The sequence below is a fragment of the Epinephelus lanceolatus genome, chromosome 9 (assembly GCF_041903045.1).
Source record: "Epinephelus lanceolatus isolate andai-2023 chromosome 9, ASM4190304v1, whole genome shotgun sequence".
NCBI lineage: Eukaryota > Metazoa > Chordata > Actinopteri > Perciformes > Serranidae > Epinephelus > Epinephelus lanceolatus.
Genome location: NC_135742.1, coordinates 25,465,985 through 25,488,846, shown reverse-complemented (window position 1 = coordinate 25,488,846; position 22,862 = coordinate 25,465,985). Strand labels below are relative to the sequence as shown.

Below are 22,862 nucleotides of genomic sequence, written 5' to 3'. Positions count from 1 at the left end.
AGTTTTTATAGATCAGTGTATCACGGAACATCGACCTCTGTTCTTATTAATCTGCTTTATTACAAACATAAAACTCTGTCATATTTGCAGAATCTAAATATTCTGATTCCTTTCCTTTGTCTTTATTCCTGATGTGTTCAGCATAACAAGAGATAGAGGAGGAAACAGTCAGCAGACGAACAGGGAGAGCGATGAGCAGTAATCAAATAACACTGACATTTCCCATAAAAGGGTTTCTCTAATAAGATTGTGGCGAAGTGTGAATCCATCTGGATGCCTGAGAGCAATACAAATGTCAGTGGTGAGAAATAATTTAAGATTAACGTCTGATGGATCAATACCTGCCATGATGGATGGAGGAGCACATGTCAGTTTGGAAATTGTGTGTTTATGACATTTAAAGTGCTAAAACCTCATTATTGTTATGATCTTAAATGGTTGTGGTTTTTGTATCCATTTCACTACTAAGCTCAACAATTGCTGTTTTGATCAACAATTGAAAATGTAAAGAATGTAGTTGCAGGCCCTCTGGGCGCTCCTTCATCTGTCAACCTACATGCACAGCATGAGTCAGTGAGGAGGCCTATGGAGCCAATCTAATTGTGCCTCAGATAATAGTCTGAAATGTGATTGCTTGTCTGGGAGACACCTATCAGCAGGCAAAGTGAGTCATCTGTGGAGCAATGAGGTTAAAGTGATGGAAGTGCAGGGGTTAAGATCATTGTGAACATGACTAGCTCACAGTAATCACTCAGCACCAAATTATTTTCATTCAATAATACTAAAAAAAATTAAATTATAACCAACCTGAAACACCGGATCTTTTCATATCATCAGTGAAAATGGCTAAACCTGAAAATGAATAAATAAATGAATACATTTTGAAGACTCTATGACGACTTGCCCATTCTTGACAAACCTTGACAGTCGCCCAATAATTTATGAAATCACAGCAGCTGAAAAGTGCCAATGAAGTGGGAGCATTTGATTGAGTGTGGAAGGCTACTCCAAAGCTTTGGAGCAGCAACTGCAAAGGTACGATCTCCCTTACCCAAAAAACAAAATTGAAGGAAACAAAAAACATTAACCTTCATCAATTACTTAAGGTTAGGGACAGTTTTGCCAAAATGTTTATAGTAACATAAAACTTTTGTTGTCTTGTGGTGAAGATAAGGGCTGAAGAGGACTGGCAAATACATGGTGTTTGTTGGTAGGATTTTTTGGGGCAATTTTATGTTTATCTGCATGTTGGATTCCACTGCCTTGATTCCCACTGTGCCAAGTTTGACAAATGTTTTGCATAAAATACACCGAGCCTCGTATGCATTGCCTCGTTCTGGTTTCAGCCATGCTGCGACATCTTGGTTAAATAGGCAATTTTAGTTGAATTTGCACTTCCCCATGTCGCCCAGGATACAGTGACAGCCAGCTGGCAGACAGTGGATCCTCTACTCTGGGCAAAAACAAAGTTTGAGTGCTGTTGGTTCCACTATCCTGATCTGCATGATGTAAATGTGAGAAGCATTTGGTAAATAAGAAAATAAAAAAATACAAAAAAGGATTGTAAGTTATTTAGAGATTTCACACTGCATGTAATGGAAAAAAAATCCTAGCATTTTAAAGACTTTCGAAATATTGATTTAAGACATTTTATACAAATTAAGACTTTATTTTTTGATAAATTCATTCATTGTCTTTTCAGACTTTTTAATGGATCTGTAGGAACCCTGACTAAAGAAGCATCAGACACGTCTTAAGTGTTTCACTGAAAGATGACAGATTAAACGTGGGTGAAGTCGGAGCAGTTGAGGTCACAAGCCATAAAAGTCACATTAGCAGCCAAGTGAGGAGGAAGCTCAGACGACGTGGGACTGCTGATTAATGACGGTCCTCAGAGTAGATGGCACTCAGGATGTTTATGCTTTTTCCTCTGAGGCAGAACTGCAGTCCTTTTCTACAACACTGAGTAAAATAACAGCAGTAAAAACATTCAGGCTCACAGTTAAAACACTTTACATTTATTAACAGTCATAAAATGAAATTCACAAACCTACATCACTTTATTATGGCACTATTCAAACATATCTACAGTCCACACATTTCCCCTCCAACCTGCCTCACCAGTGTCCTTATTACACACCATCACACATCAAAGCTGACAAACAAGTGCATAAACTGGAAAAATTTCAGAATTCCCAGATTGAGAAGTCGTTGCTACGGCTGCAGCCGAGGGAGTGTTGGACCTCTGTGGCAGACATCACATTCAGTGAGCGCTCTGGCTGATGTGTGGGCTCATTACAAGCAACCAGTCAATGGTCTCCTCCAGGAAGCTCATGTTGTAGTGGGACGCGATGTTCCGAAACACTGTGATCTGCTCAGAGAAGCTCTTAAAATAGACAAGAGGGGGAAAGACATACTGTAAGAACAATGTCAAGTGGGAACAACTGAATGCTTTCGTCACTAAATTGAATGATGTAATGTATTTGAGAGTAGATACCTTGGCTGGGAAAGTGAGGTCAAAGTCTCCGGCACAGCTGCAGTACAGCGGCATGTTTGCTTCCTTCACTCCTTTACATTTTGTACACACCTAAAATCACAGACAGTTTTTAGCAGTGAGACAGCTTTGGGAAAATTAGTAGGTGTTGTAAAACAGATGCAGACCATTAAAGAATTCTCTGCTTTCAATATTTCGTAGGTTAATTTATGAAGAGAAGGGTTGCAACTATAAGTGTTTTCTTAATCAATCATTGGTAACATTAACATGTAATTAATTGATTAATTGTGATGGGAAGGGGGTGCAGGTGGGAGATGACATAGAAACTTATATCAAACAATACAATGTGTTTTTTTCCCCACAAATTCAAATGTAAGGCTATTAAATTACTTTTAAGGCCTGATTTTTTTTTTTATCAAATTAAACTGAAGACATTTTAAGACTTTTTAAGGACCTTCAGACACCCTAGGTATATGTCCTAACCACTAGGACAACGGACACTCCTAAAACTGTTAGGATGTTGTATGTATACAGTAAAAATAATCTGCATTTTCACTCACCAGGTCTTGCAGCGTGTAGCTCATCAGTTTCTTCTGCAAAGCTTCCACCAGAGCCATCTCAATAGACTCAGTCTCATACTGCGCCTGGCAGTTGGAGCAGAACCACTGAGGCAACACTGATCCATCCTGAGGAGAAGAAAACGCAAATTATCCAACTGGAATTAGGAGCAATAACAGCCTTAAATACAGGGTCCCACACATAGTCATGGACAAAATTTCAAAACCTTTAATAATAATAATAACCTTTGCTCTACTTGCCAGGTGTTTTTATAACATGTCAGATTCATACTCTGATCAAACATAATTTCAGCAAGCTGGTGTACATGACGGGAAAGAATGTGAAGAAAATGTACACCTTCATAATAGTAAACAGAACATTGCACTTCGACACATATTAAAGCCACGTTACATCAACAGCTACCGAAAATAAATTACGATTACTGTATAATTTCATTACAAACAACAAAATTCCATTACTTTTAAAAAACTTTCAATGATTTTTGCAAATTCCATGACCTTTCCAGGCCTGGAAAATATGATTGTGAAATTTTGTAACTTTCCTGGTTTCCCATGACCGTAGGAACCTGTAAATATCATGCCTATAGCTCCTCCACTCACTTGCGCCACAGATGGGTCCTTGCAGAGGTCAAGGTCACGACAGAAATTGCAGTGGTGGCAGATGACCTCTGGCAGGATGTAGGAGTTACAGGGGTCACAGAACTGAGCATCTGCTGAAAACTCTCCAACGTCCACCAGACGCAGGAGGTCTCTCTTCAGCTTGTTCACCTGGTTCACTATGTTGGCATCCAGTGACAGGACCTGAGCAAAGAAAAGATGGATGTGCCATGTGATGAGATGAAAATAATGCAGCACATAAAAAGAGCTCTGTAAACTGGTGTAGTTAGTAACATACCTGGCAGACATATTTGATAAACTCCAGTGCTGGGTTGTTGAGCGGCAGGTGGGATCCAGGCAGGACGGGGAACATTTCCGAGGGCTGGTTGACACTCCTGGTACCCGTCACCTTCTTTTGGATTTTTTGAGTGATGGTGAAAAAGTTCTGTGTCAGCTCGCTGGACACATATTCCTGGGAGAAGGAGATCATTCCTGTGGGGGAGAGTTTTAAAAAAACATCACATCTGTGAGGAAATCCATATAAATACAATTAAAAGCTCACCTTCACAGGTTTAAGTGTAACAGAAACTAGTCTGCGGCGACTCTAATGAGTGTAATGTAAAGTTCTTTAAAAACACAAGGGAACTCTTAGTAACTAAATTAGCTTCCAAAGACGCATCTTACCAGGAAGAGCGCTCAAATCCCCCACGGCCTGCTGGGAAGCCTGGCTGCCTCCACGTCTCTTGATTGGTGTTGCTCCAGGAGCGTTACGTCTCAGCTCCTCTTTCATGCTGTGGTAGACAGCTGCAATGTAGGCTGGTGTGGAAAGTTTGTGTTGAGAGCGTGTGAGAGTTGGTAGATTGAAAAAAAAAAAAGAAAAAAAAAAAAAAAGAAAAAAAAATATCTATTGTGTGTGTGTGTATATATATATATATGTATATATATATATTTTTTTTTAATTTTTTTTTTTTTTACCAGAGACGATCATGAGGAAGTATTTTTGACAGGAGGCAGTTTGGGGCAGATACTGCATGATGTTCCAGTTGCTCTCAATCAGCTCCTCCACCTCATCTGTCTCTCCATCACCATCATCTTCCTCAACATCAGCTCTATCCTCATCTTCATCCTCACTGCCCTCCTCATCTCCCTCTTCGCCACTCTTTTTCTTTTGTTTGGCTCCATCCTAAAGAGGACAAAGGAGGAGGCATGAGTTCTATGTTCTGCTACAGTACTTTTAAGGAACAGTTCACCCCAAAATTAAAAAGCCACATTTTTCCTCTTACCTGTACCTGCTGTTTATCAGTCTAGATTGTTTTGGTGTGAGTTTGCTGAGTGTTGGAGATACTGTCTGTAGAGATGTCTGCCTTCTTTTCAGTATAATGGAACTAGATGGCACTCAGCTTGTGGTGCTCAAAGCATAAAAAAAGAAATGAAGAACTCAACAGCAATGTTGCTTTCCAGAAATCATGACCTGGTTTCACCTCACCTTGCTCCACTGAGCTAGCTAATGTAACAACTCAGCTGAGGAGGACACAGTTTATGTTTACATCCTGTGCGGCCTAGAGCACGATGCACACTTCCTTCTGTGTAATGATACGGTTGTCAGGTTTAGTTTGGTAGAAAAAAATGGCTCCTACATGAAACTGCTCACAACAAGGTCTGTAGATTACCTCGAGTAACTGGTCATGATTTCTGGCGCTAGACATTGCTGTTGTTTTCAAATGTGCCATCTAGTTCCATTATACTGGAGAGAAGGCAGACATGTCTACAGCTGATATCTCCAGCACAGCAACTCACACCAAAACAATCTCGATTCATAAAGAACACAACAGGTAGGAGGAAAAATATGTATTTTTGATTTTGGGGCTAACTGTCTCTTTAATCAATGCAAATATATTTTAAGGCAGAAATCACAGTTTGAATTACCTCTCCATACATGACGCTGGAGGGCAGTTTACCCTTCACACCGCCATAGTTGGCCGGATCCATCCACAGCAGGAACTCCCAGCATCGGGAGAAGGAGATGGACAAAGAGTGGAAAATTTCTCTGGAGTGGATGCTGAAAGACAGATAGTGAGAGAAGTGATTTTATGATAGAAGACGTCTCCTTTTTTAAATAAAATTAAATAAATGTCTTTTAAGTCACTAGCTATTGCCAAGTAGGTAGCAATGGTGACTAAGCCCATTGCTCACTGATGAAAGCCCTCGGATTTGCAGTATTATGAAATGGGTGTCTGTGGGAACATTCCTGGATAAAATCACAAGTGACGCACATTAAGTGATGCGTTTTTCAATCACCAAGCAGTTGTTGGTGCACCAAAGAGGGTAGGTAGAGGTAACGCAACAGACCTGCTCTTCAACTTACTTGCGTGTGATGTTTTATTTTTTTCTTGGTTTGAAAGTAAACTGTTACTACGGCCAAACAAACAAAATAGAGCGATGACAAGGGACGATGAAACTTCAGATACAAGTGCACAAAACACCTGCAGTTACCACTTATTGCCACCGGTGACGCCAAAGAGAACAAAACCAAGATCTTCCACATTGTAACTTTAAGGTGATATTACTACTGTACTTTCAAAAGGCATTCAAACACAGGAAGATGTGCAGAAATGATCATGGGCAGCACTGACCAAACACTTAAAAGCATTTGTTTGTCTGTTTGCCACAGATGAGTTCAGAAATGCTGCTGTAATGCTGCATCGAAGGCAAGAAAAGCATTTGATGTTAACCATAGCAATATTATAATAACAAAAAACCCCTAAGATATTTTGTTTCGTGTTACAATATTGATTTTATTATGATATATTGGCCTAACTTCACTAATAATGGTTTTCTCCATTAGTCTAATGGCCGGTTCTTCCCTACAGTGTTTGCTTTATAGAAATCATTTCCCGTGATGGAGACCGCAACACCATCTCGGACAAACAACTAACTCTTCTAATGGACAATTATGTTTTTTTCCCTTCTGATTTTAGTGTTGCTTTTATTTCAGACTTCTGAGGACAAACAGATACAAATACAGTAGTTCTTTCTTTAAATACAGTTACATTTGTTTACATGTTTTATATATGGATGAACTGTGGGTCTGAGTGTATGTTTGTCAATCATTTTGGATGTATACATGACAATATTTATTGCACAAATTGACTGATAACATGCCCTTGCAATGCACAGACACACTCTCCAGAGGTGTGACCTGCAGGTATGTTAATGTCTGACCTGTTGGTGATGTACTCCACATAGCCAATGGCATCATCTATCCTCCGTTTCTTTGTGCACAACATGATCCTGTTGAAGTTTCCATACACCACAGTGGAGCCGAGACGTTTGAACTCTGACACCAACCTGACGGCAGAATCAAAGAATGATTAATGACAGACAATGACACCGTTTGCTGTTGTGCATTTAAAAGGTGGGGAGTTATCAATGCGAGGAAAAAGTATCAGGATGAGAATCAGAGCTCACAGCATCCTGTAAAGTTTTCCAACAGGCATCATACTTTTAATCCAATTCATAACCAGACATCAATAATATATAACCCAAGGAGATTTATAGCAATTAATAGCTTTGTCTTCACTAGAGACCCTAAATGCTCTCTGACATGAGCAGGTGCCTGACATTTTGTCTACTAAAGATTTTACCATCATTTTAAAATATAGTTTGTTTCTGCAGTAGAGAGGTCGACGTGACACTCACTGTAGGAACACCTTCTTCATCATGTTGTGCAGGGTGCGGTGCAGTGCAGGGTCATAGAGCAGAGAGCTGGGGGAGCGCAGCCAGCGGTAGAAGTGCATCACCTGGTTGTCTGCATACACGTTGTGGTACTGCGTGATCTCTCTGACCCAACCAACCACCATGCTCTTCAAGATCCTGCTCATACATCACAGAGCACACACTAAGGTGAGCAAAACGCAACAAATAAAACGTGACATGCTTCCTTGCCATATGCATGTGGGTTTTAGATAATCTCACACTACAGATGTTTGCACACCTGAAGGTGTTGGAGCAGAGAGCGGTCTCATCGTAGCTAGCGACAGCGCTGGCTCCCTGGTTCCCTGACATCATGTCCTCCAACGAGGCCTGCTGGATCACATCAAAGCTGACACCCAGACTAGCTCCACCTTCCATGTCATTGACATGCTGTGATTGGAGGATGGTGTTCACTGCCAGGCTCTGCAGGTCCAACTCCACACACACTGAAAGAAACAGAAACAAGATTGTCTGTAAATGAAGAAAAATATGCTACAAAATGTACCATAATGAATATTTGCTTTTCTTGGACACAGATTAAGTGAGTACCTGTGGAATAACATCCTTGAGCATTGATCTCCACGGAGCCCCTGTCATCACTTTCCATGACAAGACGACTGTCATCAGCCTCTTTTCCTCCCAGGTCGGGTCTGGCTGTGGGTGAGAGCCACAGCAGGTGGTTGTGTTTCCGTAGATGTCGTGCCAGGAACAAGTCTGAGCCAAAGATGGACACATCCTGAGGCAAGTTCCCAACAGGTAAGTGGTAATACCTGAAAGAGAGAGATGATGAGAGAGAAGTGATACAAGAATAAATAAAATTAAGAAACTGTCCACCCCATCTTCTCTGGGCCGGTCTCCTCTGTAGTGGGAATATGTAGGTCGTACCTGGCCATGTCGAAAGCCTGCGACAGGCAGCTGTCCAGGTTGAGGTAGTGGCGGATCATGCGTCGGGCGCCATGGCGTTGCCAGTCCAGCACATTATAGCTGATCTCATCAACCACATGCACTGGAACAACTGGAAACTCCTCAAGCACCGGCATCCCTGCTGCCAACCGCCGCAGCTCCCAGTTTGACTGCACAGCAATGAGGGTTGGCCCACGGCGCTCCTCCTGTATACAGCGACAGATACTTGATTATACACCAATTTAATCACATGACCTTAACAAGTAACATCTGTGTTGGTGATCAATAGAAGTACAGCTCCAATGTATTTTACCTTGTAGTTCAGGAGTATGCGCTGCAGTGCACGGTAAATAGCCTTTGCATCGTTTTCAGCTCGGACCTCAAAGTTGTGTTTCTCTGGAGGCAGAAGCTCCTCGGTCGTCTTCTCCAGGAGAGCAGTGCGTTCAGTTGTGTAGAGGTTAGTCAGGTTGGGCATCTGATTGCTTCTGACCTTAGGAGATAAAATAAGGATGGCCCTTGAGGGTTGTGTTTTTTGCCAGCTGAGAGGGGCATCAGTGACCTCAGCCTTTCAAAAGAGCTGCAGTGCATTTGCTGGCACTGGAGGAACCTCACTCGACAAGATACGAGTCAAAACACCAACACAATGACAGAGGAAGAAATAAAGTGTATTGTTCTTACTGTGTCCAGGACAAAGATGCTGGCTTTGCGCTGAGAGGGGATGAACAGGCCAAAAAGAGCCTTGTGACCCTGACTGTGATGATACAGGTACATGTGGCGAACGCTCCCTGAGAGGAGAGAAAACATAATAAGTGACTAAGTTTACATGCACAGTAACGTTTCACTAATAATTCAAATATTCCAATAGTCATATTCATACATGAATTTAATACGTGCCATGTAAACAGCATATTATGTTCAGATATTCCAAATGAGGCCTTTTCCAAAAGTAGCACTTTTCTATTAAGACATGTGGGATATGCCGATATTATTCGGATTTATGAGCAGTCTTTACATGCACATGCAGAAAACACCCCTCAAATGGGTTTTTTAGCTGCAATCTGTGACCATGGCCTCTTGCCTGTTTACAGTCAGCTCTGTGGGTTGTCATGTACGATGTACACAAACCAACTCCCCAACAGTTTGCAAGGCTGAGGCAGAAATGCCTGCCTAAAAGAAAAGCTCAAATTTTTGGCTGAAAAAAAAAGAAGAAGAAAGAAACACACTGACTTTAAACTTTTATAAAAGACTTGGATATCAACAGGTTGTTGGATATGCGCAAATATTGCAACACCAACCTTTTCAAGAATGTGGCTGAACAAATGAAAAAGGAAGGCTGTGTTTGCATGGTCAAACAAGTCTGCCGCCAGTGGAAAACCTTGGAAAAATCCTTTTTTAATGCAAACAAGCAAAAGGCACAAGTGGCTCTAGCTGTTTCACTTTTCCATATTTTGACATGACAAAGACGTGTTAGGGCATGTTAATCGGAGAATGCATGCCTGCATGTAAACATGACTATGAGTGGAATACTCACATTCATTAGCCAAGTTAACAGCTTAAGTACTGGAATATTTTGCGCATGTAAATGTAGTGAGTAATGAAAACTTGTTATTATAAAGTTCATGAACATGATCCCATGATATAAGGCCAAATATTAGGTTGGAGGGAGAGCAAACAGTACATAAAAAAATATATATACAAAAACAATAATCCCTATAAGATCATTTTGATATCAATTTAAGGCAAGTAGTGTGAGGTGGGTCTTACCAGGCTCCAGGTAGCTGAACTGAGCCAGAGACCTCATCTCCAGGTGCTCCAGGTCAAAAGTGTCGGCCTCCCTGCCGGCCATATCCCTCACAACATGTTTATTGACCATACAAACACATCCGAGCTGCACCAGTGCACGAAACAGCAACGGGACCTGAAAGACATTGTGTTAATGCGTCATCCTTTTTACAAACGGAACTCACAGACACACTGTACACACAAAGAGCATCATGAGTGGAGGTGTGTATCTGATACCTGTGTTTCATAAACTCCTTCAATGTCTGGGGCCGACAGGTCAGCGTTGATCTCATTGATGTGCTCCTGGTACATGTCTTCTGGTACACAGTACTCATAAAGGTAGTACACGATGTTGGAGCGAGGCAGCATGCGGTTCACCTGAAGCAAAAAAAATACATATATTTGGTCAACTTATTAAGCCACATTTAATATTTAAAATAACTCCAATGCATTTTACTGCATTTTCTTAATGCATGCCTTTTTGTATGTGGCTCCCTCCTCCTGTTTTGGGACTTTCTGGTTGACATAGAAGACACGTGGGATGTTGAGCTTCATACAGTGGAGGTCGTGTCCAATTACAGCCCATAACTTGTACAGACCGGGGTGACTAGTCTCTGCAATCTGAGAGGCAGGAAACAGGACAACACATGAGAGAAGATTCGAGGATTTTCTTTGGATTTTGATATTTGCTAAACCGACTCAAGGATGCTAACAGGGTGACTTTTCCCCACCTGCACAATTTGCCATGGCATGTCCAGGATGCTGCGTGCAGTTCTGCGGAGGAAGCTTCCCAGGCCGGTGGTGGGGCCATCTCTGATCACTCCTCCCCCTACGGGTTGAGCTTCACCATCCAGCAGCCTCCTCCTCTTCTTCCTCTCCTTCCTCTGCCTCAGCTGCAGCTCCCACTTCTTCTTGTGGTAACGCAGCCACACTAGACGCTCCTCCTGTGCACAGACACAGTTTTTTCTCAAAAGTTTTGTGATATCTCAAGTAAAATACCTCTGGGAATGCTGTATCCGCACATAATATCTGTGTAATTTCCAACATATTCAGAAGGCATTAGAAACACAACAGTCTGAAAAGACACAAGAGGCAACACTTTGTGCTTGTTGCTGCGAGCTTACCCGTGTTTTTCCCGTAGGTGGGGGCGGCCCCAGGATCTCTCTCCAGGACTGAGTGAGCGCAACATCCTGAGACTCCACCTGGCTGTCCTCTCCCTGAGAGGCCCGCTTCCGTTTGGTAGTGATGGGAATGGCTGGCTGCAGAGGTCTGGCTGGCATACCAAAGTCCTCTATGTCTGCAGCTTGGCCTGCTTCAAGAGGCTGATGGGCCACCTGAGAGAGAAGAGGTCGTTAGAAAAGACCCTTGAATGCAGCGCAGGCAGAACTTTTTTCCCTTTGGCAGCAGTTTTTTGAGTTTTGAGTCACGAGGTAGATAATTGATCAGTGGATCTCATGAGATTGACGGATGAGAGGAGCAGCTGTTTGTGAGTGAAGGCAAACTTTTAGACTCAGCGCACTGACGGTTTCACTTTCACTTCTTTTGGGCCCTCCGTCTATGGAGCAAATAATAACTGATATATGTATATTTTAGAAGCGCATCTAATGAATGGTCCAGCTCCGAAAATAGAAAATAAAAATGTGGAGGCAGATGTTTTAATTGTGGTGGCCCGCCACATTTTAATCAATGTGTGGGAAACCCTGGGAGATAAGACTTGAGAGAGGCTGACTACAGTATGATGCTGAGGCTGTGGTGATGAGTTCAAGTAGGTAAAATGAGTCCATCATCCATCTCAATGTAATATACTGAAACAAATGCATATATGACACAAAAAGTCAACTTATCACTTAAGCTGGAAAAAATAAATAAATAAATAAATAAATAAAAAAAATGCCTGGCCGGTAGATTTTTTTCATCTACCAGTCTATCAATCAAAAAGCAGTCAGTCTCTAGAGGTGCTTTCACACCTGCCCTGTTTGGTTCAGTTCAATCAAACTCAAGTTCGTTTGCCCCCTGAATGTGGTTTGTTTGGGCAGGTGTGAACACAGCAATCACACCTGGGTGGTATCAATCTGGTTACAAACACCCTGGTGCGGTTCATTTGAGCTGAAAACATGTTCCAACCTTGATCCAAACCAGCTGCAGTCACATTACACACTGTTTGGGTTAAACATGAGTATGTTTATGTATTAATGTGCACCTCCTCCTGTACTGCCTTAATATGCACATTTGGCTCATCCAATGCATCAAAACATTGTTTTCTAGTTGGAGCCATGCCTCGTTTTGAAACTGTATGGTTTGACTAAAATGAACAATGACAGCAATATAGTCCACGATGACCAGCGCTAAAATCAACCTGCGTAGTTGTCCCTCCATTGTGACATTAGAAAGTGTCGCATTTATCTTGCAAGTGTACTCTTCTTCAACATTTGGTTTACTTCCTGGATCTTTCCCGTATGGAAATTCTGACCAATCAAGAGCAGCTTTCTCGCGCAAGGCATTTTATCTGGTCAACTTGTAAATGCTGCCGTGAGAACACGAACCAACTCAATTATGCAGCTTTGTAACATTAGTCCCTGATTCCAACCAAAGCAAGGCAACTCTAGGTCTGAAAGCACCCTAAAATGCATGATGAACCCACCGATGGGGGCAGAGGACTGAGTTGACAGATTGATCAGACATTTCGCTGTGAGGTAAACAAACCTGTCTCTTGCCCTCGCTGGTGAACAGCTCACTGATTTTCTTTTGCTTGTAGATATCATTTTTCTCCAGGAGTTTCTTGTGAAGCCAGTCAGGGTGCCTCACTCTGGGCACTGGATTCTTAACCTGATGATACACAGAAACAATTAAAATTCTGTCTGTGTATCAGGCTGAAACAGACTGAGAGACCAATGAAATGTGTGTTATTTTACCTGCTGAAGAGCTGCAGGGATGGTGATGATTTTCTGGATGGCGCTGCCCAACCTCTCTATGTAATAACTCCAGTCAAGGATCTAGAAAGGCCCAGCAATGGAAATTTTAATGTCAGAAGGAGAAATTCACACATACAGCCAGAAGTATCCATGCACATAAAATGTGTGTATAAAAACTCACAGAGCGGATGTCCAAGTCATGCAGGCTGGGCATCTTCAACCACTTACGAAGGAAGTGTTTCTTCACACTGGGCTCGGCCTGGAAGATAGCCAGAGGAATGGCTCTGATGGACAGAGATACAAATCAATCATTGTCAAGCTCAAAGCTTTTACTTCCGATAATATTACAAAGTGCTTGTTCTCCACAATCATTTAACACTGGAAAAGCAACTCTGACATCACTTTATTTTGGTCCTGCCACTATCAGAAAATCTAAAGCATCTATCATCATGGCAGTATGTTGTCTTTGTTGTTTTTTTATTGGTGCTGTCATAAAGAGGGGAAGGGTGCGATAAATCATGCAAATGAGGATAACAACGCGTACTATCGAATTATATTCTCTCAGGCACATTCATAGTGCTGCTGTTGTTTGCACACAAAAAAGCCTCAGAAGTAGTTCTCTCTGCAACAAAATTGCTCTTGTACAACCAGATAGCAACTTATTGAAGCCTGATTAAAGCAAGTGTAAGTCGTTGCATCATTGTCATATCATCAATGTCACTTTCATGTCTTATATTCTGCACCCCACGTGGCTCGGAACTTGACACAGTGAAATGCCACTAAAGGTCAGAGTTCCTACTTGTAAACTCGGGGCAAATTGGAACAGGCCAGATCTGACTCCTCCACTGTCCCACTTATAAAAGTTTATTTTCAGAGATGTTGTCCTACCTCTCTGTGACAGGTGAACCCTCAGGTTTTCTGGAAATGACGTAGCGACAGCTCAGACCAGCATCTTTCACCATTTGGTCTCCCAGGAACTCAGCCAGTCTCTTAGCCGTGCTGATAGAAGTTGACTTCTGCTCTCCGTAGTCCTCCAGTTTTCTGGACATCGAACGATTTTCCGAAATCAGTTCGAACAGCTCCGTATCTGGCATGTTGGCAGCCTGGAAAACCAGTGAAATAAATCAATGAACGCTTTGTAAAGAAGATCACTGAGCATTCTCTGCAAATGATAGTATCAAATCACGTCTGAAAGTATGATGTAAATATCTTGTCATACCAGAATTTAATTTAAAACTGTTTGATCACAGATTTTTACCTTGCTGTACAGAACATCCAGCCAGTAGTCAGCCACTTTGGCCACAGAGGCATACACCTCCTCAAGAGAGGTACCTTTGAGAAAAGCCTCAAACACTGACGACTGAAAAATCTTAATGAGCTGGAGCTCTCCTCTTCTCTTCACTTCAAAACCCTTCAGCTCAGCCAGAGAGCCATCCTCATTGAACACAGCGTACCTAAAACGAACATGGAACGTCCAAGTCATCATCACAATCCCCTCACATTTTAATTTGAACCTTGCCCATTTACTAATGTTGGTAACAAATCTGTCCAATACCACATTTTATCACAGAAAAACAAAATCCTCTATTGCTGTACCTTTTCTTCAGTTTCTTCCCTTCCTCCTTGGAGGCGGGCAGGATCATGGCCAGGTACGGTCCATCCACCTCAAAGAAGATGCTGTTCTCTGACCTGATGTTGTACGTGATGGTTGCTGGGTCGACCAGCTCGTGGTACTGATCGTTGGTGAAGCCCTCCTTCACCATGATGTTCAGCATGGCCCCTGGGTAAGAGATGGTCACCTTGGGCTTCTTCTCATTGCTGGTTTTCACCACAAAGTTCTCAGGGAAGGTGTTGGGGAGGACACACCAGATACCATCAGTGTCCAACTCAAGGGGCCTCCTGAGTCGCAGAAAAGTAGACGTTTAAGATGTGACATGTGTGAAATGGAAATTTATTGCGGTGTTTTTCGGTTTACATAACACGCTGCTGTTCAAATCTTCAGTTGTGTAACTATTACTCCGACCTGCAACGTAAACAATAATTGCGACTAAAATACAAGGGGTAGAAAAAAAATGAAAGTAAGATCAAAACAATGCTGCAGGAGCTGGAAACAAGCCCAAACATTGGCAAGAATCTGCTGATGAAACGTTGTTAAACAAGATAATGGATCACGTCCAGCTCCATTTCTCCTGACTTGGAGATGACCTGGCACTGACCAGAAAGGTAATTCCTGTGATGAGGTATCTCATTATCGATATGACACTCACCCTATTTGTTCGATGAGCTCTCTGGCCTGAGTGATTATGTTGGCTCCTGTGTAGCACACAATGCCAGCCATCTCCATGGAGTACCAGCGCGCCCTGATGGAAACACAAAGGCAGCACAGGCGACATCAGGTCCGCAGCAGAGTAACGGTAATCACTACTCAGCAGCAGCAACAGTTAGATTATGAGGATTGAATGATGACAACAGTAGTTGACTCCTACCCTTTCCTCATGACGTAGCCGTAAAAAGAGTTGAGAATACACTTGTGAGCCAACTGGAGAGAATCGTACAGGATCTCCATGTTTTTGCAGCGCTTCATCTCGGCAGCGTCTCCACTGTCCTGAGCTGCCGATAGTTTCTTCTTCCACACCTAAAGCAAAGGTAGCACAGAAAGCAAGTACTTTACAGCAAGTCATTTTGATATGCAAGAGGAATCTCAAGTAGGCTACAGCAGCACATTTACGGCATTCATAGACTCAGAGCTTGTGGAGCCAGTAACCAGATTATTTTGCTGTTTTTTAAATTATTGATTCAGAGTGTCATGCTGTACTGCAGTACGGCCTGGCTTGGAAGCCTATTGGTGAAATTTATTACTAAGTTTAGTAATTTAAGCTAAGCTTTATATAATTAACTCCAAATTTGTACACCCCTTTCAAATAGCTCACAAGAAGAGCACACTCAGTATCACTAACAGTATCTCTTCTGACTCCTTGCATGTTTTAAATGGAGAATACTAACTAGTTATAGTGAGTCATAGTCAAGTGAGTTATAGTCTGTCCTTTAAAACACAACAGGCTTAAGAATTCTTATATACATCAGTCTAAACCAAAATCAGTGTGCAGCTAATCCATCAATCCATTTTCATCCTCTTATGCAGGGCCGGGTCGCAGGGGCAGCATGCCAGGCAAAGCACCCCAGACATCTCTCTGCCCAGCAGCACTTTCCAGCTCCTCCTGGCGAACCCCACGGTTTTCTCAAGCCAGATGAGATATGTAATCCCTCCAGCGTGTCCTGGGTCTACCCTGGGCCTCCTACCATTTGGAGTTATCCTGATCAGATGCCTGAACCATCTCAACTGACTCCTATCAACACCAAGGAGCAGCAGCTCTACTCCAAGCTCCCTCCAGATGTCTGAGCTCCTTACCCTATCTCTAAGGCTGAGGCCAGGCACCCCACAGAGGAAACTCAATTTGGCCGCTTGTATCAGAGATCTTATTCTTTCGGTCACTACCCAGAGCTCATGACCATAGGTGAGGGTTGGGACGTAGGTGGACCAGTAAAACGAAGCTTCGCTTTCCGGCTCAGCTCCCTCTTCACCACAACGGTCCGGTGCAGCACCCCTATCACTGCAGACGCCGCACCAAACCGCCGATCCATCTCACGCTCCATTCTAGCCTCACTCCTGAACAAGACCCCGAGACACTTGAATTCCCCAACTTGAGGCAGTATCTCTATAATGTTATATGTATAATTGTCATGACTGTTTGATGTGTTCTGTGCATCTATAAAAAATGTCACATGTGTAACTGTATGTTCAACCGCTGTGTAAATTTCTTGAATGGAGCTGCTGAAGGATCAAAATGAATTTCAGTGCAAACTAACGGTAAGTTATATGGTCAAACAGCTTTAAGAAAAAACATAAGGAAGCAAATATATAGAAATATGTAACGAACTGAAAATAGTGTACTAAAAAGGCATGGTGTGTTTTTTTAATTGCTGTATATACAAAAACTCACCTTGTGGAGTCCTTTGAACTCGTACCGCCGATCTCTGAAAGCTCTCACAGTGTCGACATAGAAGGAGTTTTCTCTCTGGCAGATGGTGGTGACTCGCTCCTCCAGCCTGGTGATGTGTGTCTTCTTATAGGCTCTCTTACAGTAGTCTGAGACGAACACAAGACAGGTCAAATGATGCTGTGGCAGCCAGTAATTTACAGTGCTTTTAACCAAAATCTAAGGAGCCAGAACAACAACAAAAAACATCAAGTACCTGCCAGACGTTTCTTCTCATGTTTGGCCTGCTCCTCCCTGTTGAGAGTATGAAAGGCCCGAGGTGGACCGTTGGGGAAAAACGGCGGGAACTTTTCAGACTCAAGTTGCTGCTGGATGCGATGGAACTCACTGCGGCTGGCAGGCACTGCACACAGAGGGGAAAGATTCAGCTTTTGCAGCATTCAACCCCACATGAACCCTGCAGAGGCAATGTTGGCAGGTTTTGAGTCACATCACAACACAATTATTCAAATTAACTCACTGATCTCCCCTCTCCATTGCCAGGTCATCCTCCTCTGGCAGGAGGCACCAGGCTTGTTAAAGTCACAGGCAGCACAAGTGGCCTCATCAACCATGGCGGATGGCTGTAAAAGTACAAAATAAAGCATTGAATTTCATAATTTTTCTATATGTTTTATCCTGTGCCTAGTTCTTTTGATTTTTCTAACCTGCAGGCGGTTGGTGAGGATGATGTTGGGGTACATTGCCCCAACGTCCAGATGGTAGATAAGGGGGCATTCAATCCTGTTCGGGACCTCCTTTAGAGAAATCAGCTTCTTTTTGATCTCCTCACACACCTGTAAAAAAACAACACATTTTTAAACTTAATATTTTAGTAATAATAATATTTTAACTGAATAAAGAGAAAAGCCAGCAAACCTCATTGAAATTTGTGATTTGCTCTAAAGGAATCTTCTCCTCTTCCTCAATGGCATGTCGCATCGTCTTCTCAACTCTTTGCAACAGGAAGTCAAACGCAGCTGGGTTCTGTCAACACACCAGACCAAACTGTCACACTAAAAACATACAAAAAGTTGTAAAGCAAACAACCAGATGTAATTTGAACTGAGATGTACCATCTTGAAACGACAGGGGATGTCACTTCGAAACACTCCAGACTCCAGCGCCTCCACATGCCCGCCCACGTAGGTCTCTGAGTCCATGACGTGGCCGTCGTCTGTGAGTTTGTTGAAGACCTGCTCCTGCTTGTTGGGAAAGATGATGTTCGCGTGGAAGGCCTGCACCATGAGCAGAGCTTCACACAGAGTCCCAGAACCTTTACGCAGCACCTGGAAGAAAGGACATGAATATTTTAAAAAAAAGCATGTTGCGTTTTAGGGGTATTTCAGTCTTCTTTTACACATACACAATATACAAACCTCATCAGGCTCCATGGGGATGATGGTGCACAGAGCGAAGATAAAGGGGTGAACATATTTCATGTACAGGTAATACGTGGCCACGGCATCTGACACAGAGTAGGTGGCTAAAGTCTGACAGAGAAGTAGAAGGAAAAAGTCAATGAAATTGCAACTTTCAAAACATTTAATTCTTTATTTTCTGAGCTGTAAAAACTGATGTCCATTACTATACCTGTGGCTCCTCAGTTGCCATGCGGCACATCTCCTCTGGGTCCAGCTCCACCGGGTCATAGCCCAGTTTAGCCTTCGCGGCAGCCTTCAGATTATGACTTCCTACCGGCAGGTAGCTGTCTCTCTTTACCCACCTGACAGAGAGGAGTAACGGGTTGGAAAGATTAAAAAATGCCAATCCCAAAAAGTCCAAATAAAAAAAAATGTAAAACACAATTGAAGAGCTGTCAAGAGCATGCCAAACAAACAGGCAGCAAAATAAATGTAACCCTAAGCCACGCAAAGAAGAAGAAGATGTTGTCCACTCAAAGGCCTGGAAGAAAAAGGTATTACCAGAGGGCTACCTGGTGCAGTGAACAATGTAGCGCACTCTGACACCTCTGCTCCTCAATATATTGGGAAAGTAACTGTTCATTTTTGTGTAAACATATAAAAAGCTGGTGGTCACGTCTGCCATTGCACAAAATATCGCCTCATTTGTGACATCTCACAAAGGGAGTAATGACACACATTCTGCCATTACAAACCAAAATCTCTAAACGTCAAACTGAGTTTCTGAAAGTCTTCTGCCTATACTGAGTTTTACGAAAGATCTGTTTTCAGTGCGCATGTGGACCAAAGGCCAAAACACATGGAAAAAGCTATGTTTTGAAAAATACCTGTGACCAGCTGGACAAGGCCTTAATCCTAAATGAACCCTTCCCTCTATGTGTATGTCTAGTAAACCAAAAGGCGTGCAAACCTCAAACAGTCCATGTGGATGGCTTGACTTGACTTATACTCTCCCTGGCTATCCTTCTGGAAACCGATCTCTCTGTGCATGCTCAGTCCATGCAAGGCGGCCCGAGTCTCAACAAAAGGCCTTGAAAGAGTGGAAACAAAAAGAGAAAGATTAAAGGTGAACATCATAGTGTATAAGTACTTAATGTAATAACTTTACAGAGTCAGCAAAAAAACAGCTCACCAGTCAAAGAAGTCTCCGTTGTAGGTTACAAAGATATTTGGCTTGGTTTCTTGAACGTGATCAAACCACCTCTGAATGAGAGCCGCCTGAAGCCAAAGTCATGTTACCACATGTTATGACACTGATGCAACCACAGAGCATTATATTTATATATCAAAAAATATTTCCAAGCACTTCAATCTTTATTTGCACTGTAGTATATCTGCTTTTACGCAGCTTTGTACCTCATCATCCTCATTAAAAACAGTGAAAGGCCCCTCGTACTCAGGTTTGGGAGTGAACTCAAAATCTTCAATGTTCTCAGAGACGATCTCTCTGTTTGTGATTAAAAAGCCCTTTAAAAGGAAATAAAAAAGTAAGTAAAACTGACACATATATGAAAAACAGAATAGTACAAAATATAAATACAACTCTTAAGGTTCCCGCACCTTCTTAAGCATCAAATCCAAGGCCTTTTCAAAGACTTTACAGGCCCAATTCCCTCAAATTTAAGGCATAGTTTTAGACATGGATAAAGATGTTACTTATACAACACTAAGCATTTAAACAAACTAAAACCGTCATATCAGAAGGATGGAACCCGAAAAAACATGACTGTAACAGAGTCAAGTCTGTGCGTGAATTCTTGCTCAAAACATAGAAATTCAAGCACTTTAAATGACCCATTTCTATTTGTGTCTACATTTAAAAACTTTCAAGATTTCAAGGACCCATTGGAACCTTAAACTCACCTGTCCATCAATCATGTAGGAGATCATCATTATCTGATCGCTCTGTGCGTCTGGGAACTTCAGCGGCAGTTTGGTGGTCTCTATGTCGAAAGCCAAAACAACAGGGTCCTAAAAAGAACAAGAAACAATGATTTACTAAAGTCACAGGAGATATGAGCCTGAATAAACACATATTGCAAACATTGCAACATAATTAATAAAGTCCTCATACTGGTCGCTCCACAAGATCGTCCCTCCGTACAATCTCTGGTGGGTAAGCACTGCCTCTGAATCGAACATTATACCAGTGAGCCTGAGAGATAAACACAGTAAAGATCAGAACAGCTAGCACATGTATGTTTTAAAAACATTAGGACGCCAGGATCAATCCTCACCACATGGATCTTGAGGTCAATGGACAACCGCACATGATAAGGCACATCGTACTCTCTCATGTCCACTATGTTGTCCAACTGGTCTGAGATACTCTTTGCCATCCCCTCTTCATCTGCTGACGTCACATTACCACCTGATAAGGCACTGTGAAACAAACAAAGGTGTCAGCAGAATATTAAACTGGAACCTTATTAGAAACTAATGGGACTGATGGTACCTTGATAGCATTGAGGTGTAGGTGTCATTGGACTGCTCCCTCTCTCTGTTCTTGCGCACTGCTGGGGAGACCTCACGCTTGACTTTGATAAGGTCGTCCACAGTGTTGAATGACAGCTTGACGTAGCTTCGCTTCAGTCCGACTAGATGGTTCGGCTGAGGAGGACAATGTTTGTCACTAAAATAGTACAGTAATGTATTTTTCAAAGTGGCTGTTGTGTTGAAATCGTCTTTTCTAGCTGCTTTTATTCTTGTTATTCAATATGAAAAACTTCAAGGAACAGCGTGAAGGATTTAGTGGCATCGGGTAGCAAGGATTGCAGACTAACTTCTCTTGCTTAATTCCTTCACTGCATATTGTTCAGGAAGTTTTTTACCAGGAGCTGCATTAGGTGCAGATGTCTTTACCTCTCCCACCCCAAAAAGTTAGACTGGTAAAACACTGAATAAAGCAGTTTCATGTTACAAATCAGTGTTTCTGTGATGTTGTTTCAGCTGATCTCAGACAGGCCGCTTGCCCAGCACCTGCTAATTTCTGGTCTCCTTTTTTCTCAACAACTTAAGATCTAGTTTTCATTTTCGTTCCTTTATTTTCAGGGGAATATAAACTAAATCATACTCCATTTCTGCCTGTATAGCCCCCTAAATCCTACACACTGGACCTTTAATGCTGTCAAAGGACACTTAAAAACAAAACTCTCACCAGGTCCAGGTCCTCTTTGGGGATTACTTCAAGCTTTGCAACTTTTCCTTGAAACTTCCTCGACAAGTATGAGATGACTTCTCTCTCGCAGTTCTGAAAATGAAATTGTCTTTAAGCAAAGAGTTTTTGAATATGTTTACAGAGCTTAACAACTACACGACAGACACTGACTTACCTTTTTAGTGGCGATGTAAAAATATGGCTTGAATGGGAGGGCCACCTACAGACAGGATATATGTCAGCAGGGATATGTCACAGCAGTGGATGCACATGTTATTATTATGTTATTACAAAATTAATCCTCCCCACAACACACCTTGAACCTGCTTCCATCCTCCTGTATGAAATAGTAGTCCACAGCACTGATCATCCTCTTGTCATCATCCAGGATCTCAGTCTAGAAGTGGTACAACGTCACATTTATTATCACCTTTTCTCCTAGAGACAATCACAAAGGCCAGATGGTTTTCTGTGTACAGACTTACAGGATGCATGTTGATCAGCCAGCCTGTTTTCTCCCCCGGCTCCTTCATCCTGTCGAAGCCGAAGCGAGCGTCCATCTCGTCGGTGAACTGGCTGCGCTCCAGCCGCTTGAGGGCGGACATGGCGGATCCATCGTCCCTGATACAAACACACATAACAGCCACATTAAGTTCATGCTTTACTTCTGTTATCTATCATGTACAGTATACTGGGGTATGTAGAGTCATTTTATTGGAAGCATGCAGTCTTTCTTTGAGCTCACTGGTTTTCCTGGTCTCCTCCACTTTGTCCCCGGTCTGCTCTGTACCGTCCACTGTTCTGCAGAACCATGTTCTATCCCCGTCTGTCGGCTTCAACACGGCGAAACAGATTAAATTCCCGCTCGGTCTGTACTCGTCTGTCGGTAAAGCCGCATTTGAAACGGACTTTTAATGTTGTTTCAAAGTTTTGTCCTCTGCTTTCCTCTGTCGCTGTCACTGACGGTGCCTGTGTTTTCTTATTTTGGCGCGTTCCTGCAGTTCCCGCGAGAGCAGCGCTGAGCGGAAGAAGAACGAAGATCGTTTATTAAAAAGATGAATCACTCAGACCGAAAAATCCGCACTGCTTTTACGTCTGTGGGAACCTAAACGCTACATTCATACATTCATGCTATCTGGGTGTTACTGTAATTACTAGTTTCTAAGGTTAAAGGGAAAATTTGATATTTTTCTTTTTCTTAAAAGATAATTTTCGTTTTTTTTTT

The 22,862-nt window shown here is 42.4% G+C and overlaps 1 protein-coding gene across 1 annotated transcript; it reads right to left on the bottom strand.

The window, feature by feature from the left end:
- Positions 1-2,002: 2,002 nt before the first annotated feature.
- Positions 2,003-22,622, bottom strand: pole (polymerase (DNA directed), epsilon). Its single transcript, XM_033618450.2, has 48 exons — positions 22,383-22,622; positions 22,123-22,258; positions 21,954-22,034; positions 21,813-21,857; positions 21,638-21,730; positions 20,936-21,090; positions 20,718-20,862; positions 20,555-20,635; positions 20,344-20,451; positions 19,837-19,947; positions 19,613-19,698; positions 19,391-19,510; positions 18,650-18,782; positions 18,436-18,549; positions 18,133-18,345; positions 17,936-18,043; positions 17,725-17,853; positions 17,538-17,640; positions 17,274-17,420; positions 17,021-17,166; positions 15,506-15,654; positions 15,287-15,379; positions 14,616-14,918; positions 14,278-14,473; positions 13,908-14,122; positions 13,201-13,303; positions 13,020-13,100; positions 12,811-12,933; positions 11,232-11,441; positions 10,839-11,051; positions 10,585-10,728; positions 10,345-10,485; positions 10,090-10,243; positions 9,004-9,110; positions 8,639-8,815; positions 8,308-8,531; positions 7,972-8,192; positions 7,664-7,868; positions 7,369-7,542; positions 6,892-7,017; positions 5,596-5,728; positions 4,645-4,852; positions 4,354-4,485; positions 3,968-4,161; positions 3,673-3,873; positions 3,055-3,180; positions 2,498-2,587; positions 2,003-2,386 (listed from the first exon to the last, which is right to left on the bottom strand). The coding sequence occupies exons 1-48, from the start codon at positions 22,448-22,450 to the stop codon at positions 2,264-2,266; spliced, it is 6,888 nt and encodes a 2,295-aa protein (XP_033474341.2). The 5' UTR covers positions 22,451-22,622; the 3' UTR covers positions 2,003-2,263.
- Positions 22,623-22,862: the final 240 nt, after the last annotated feature.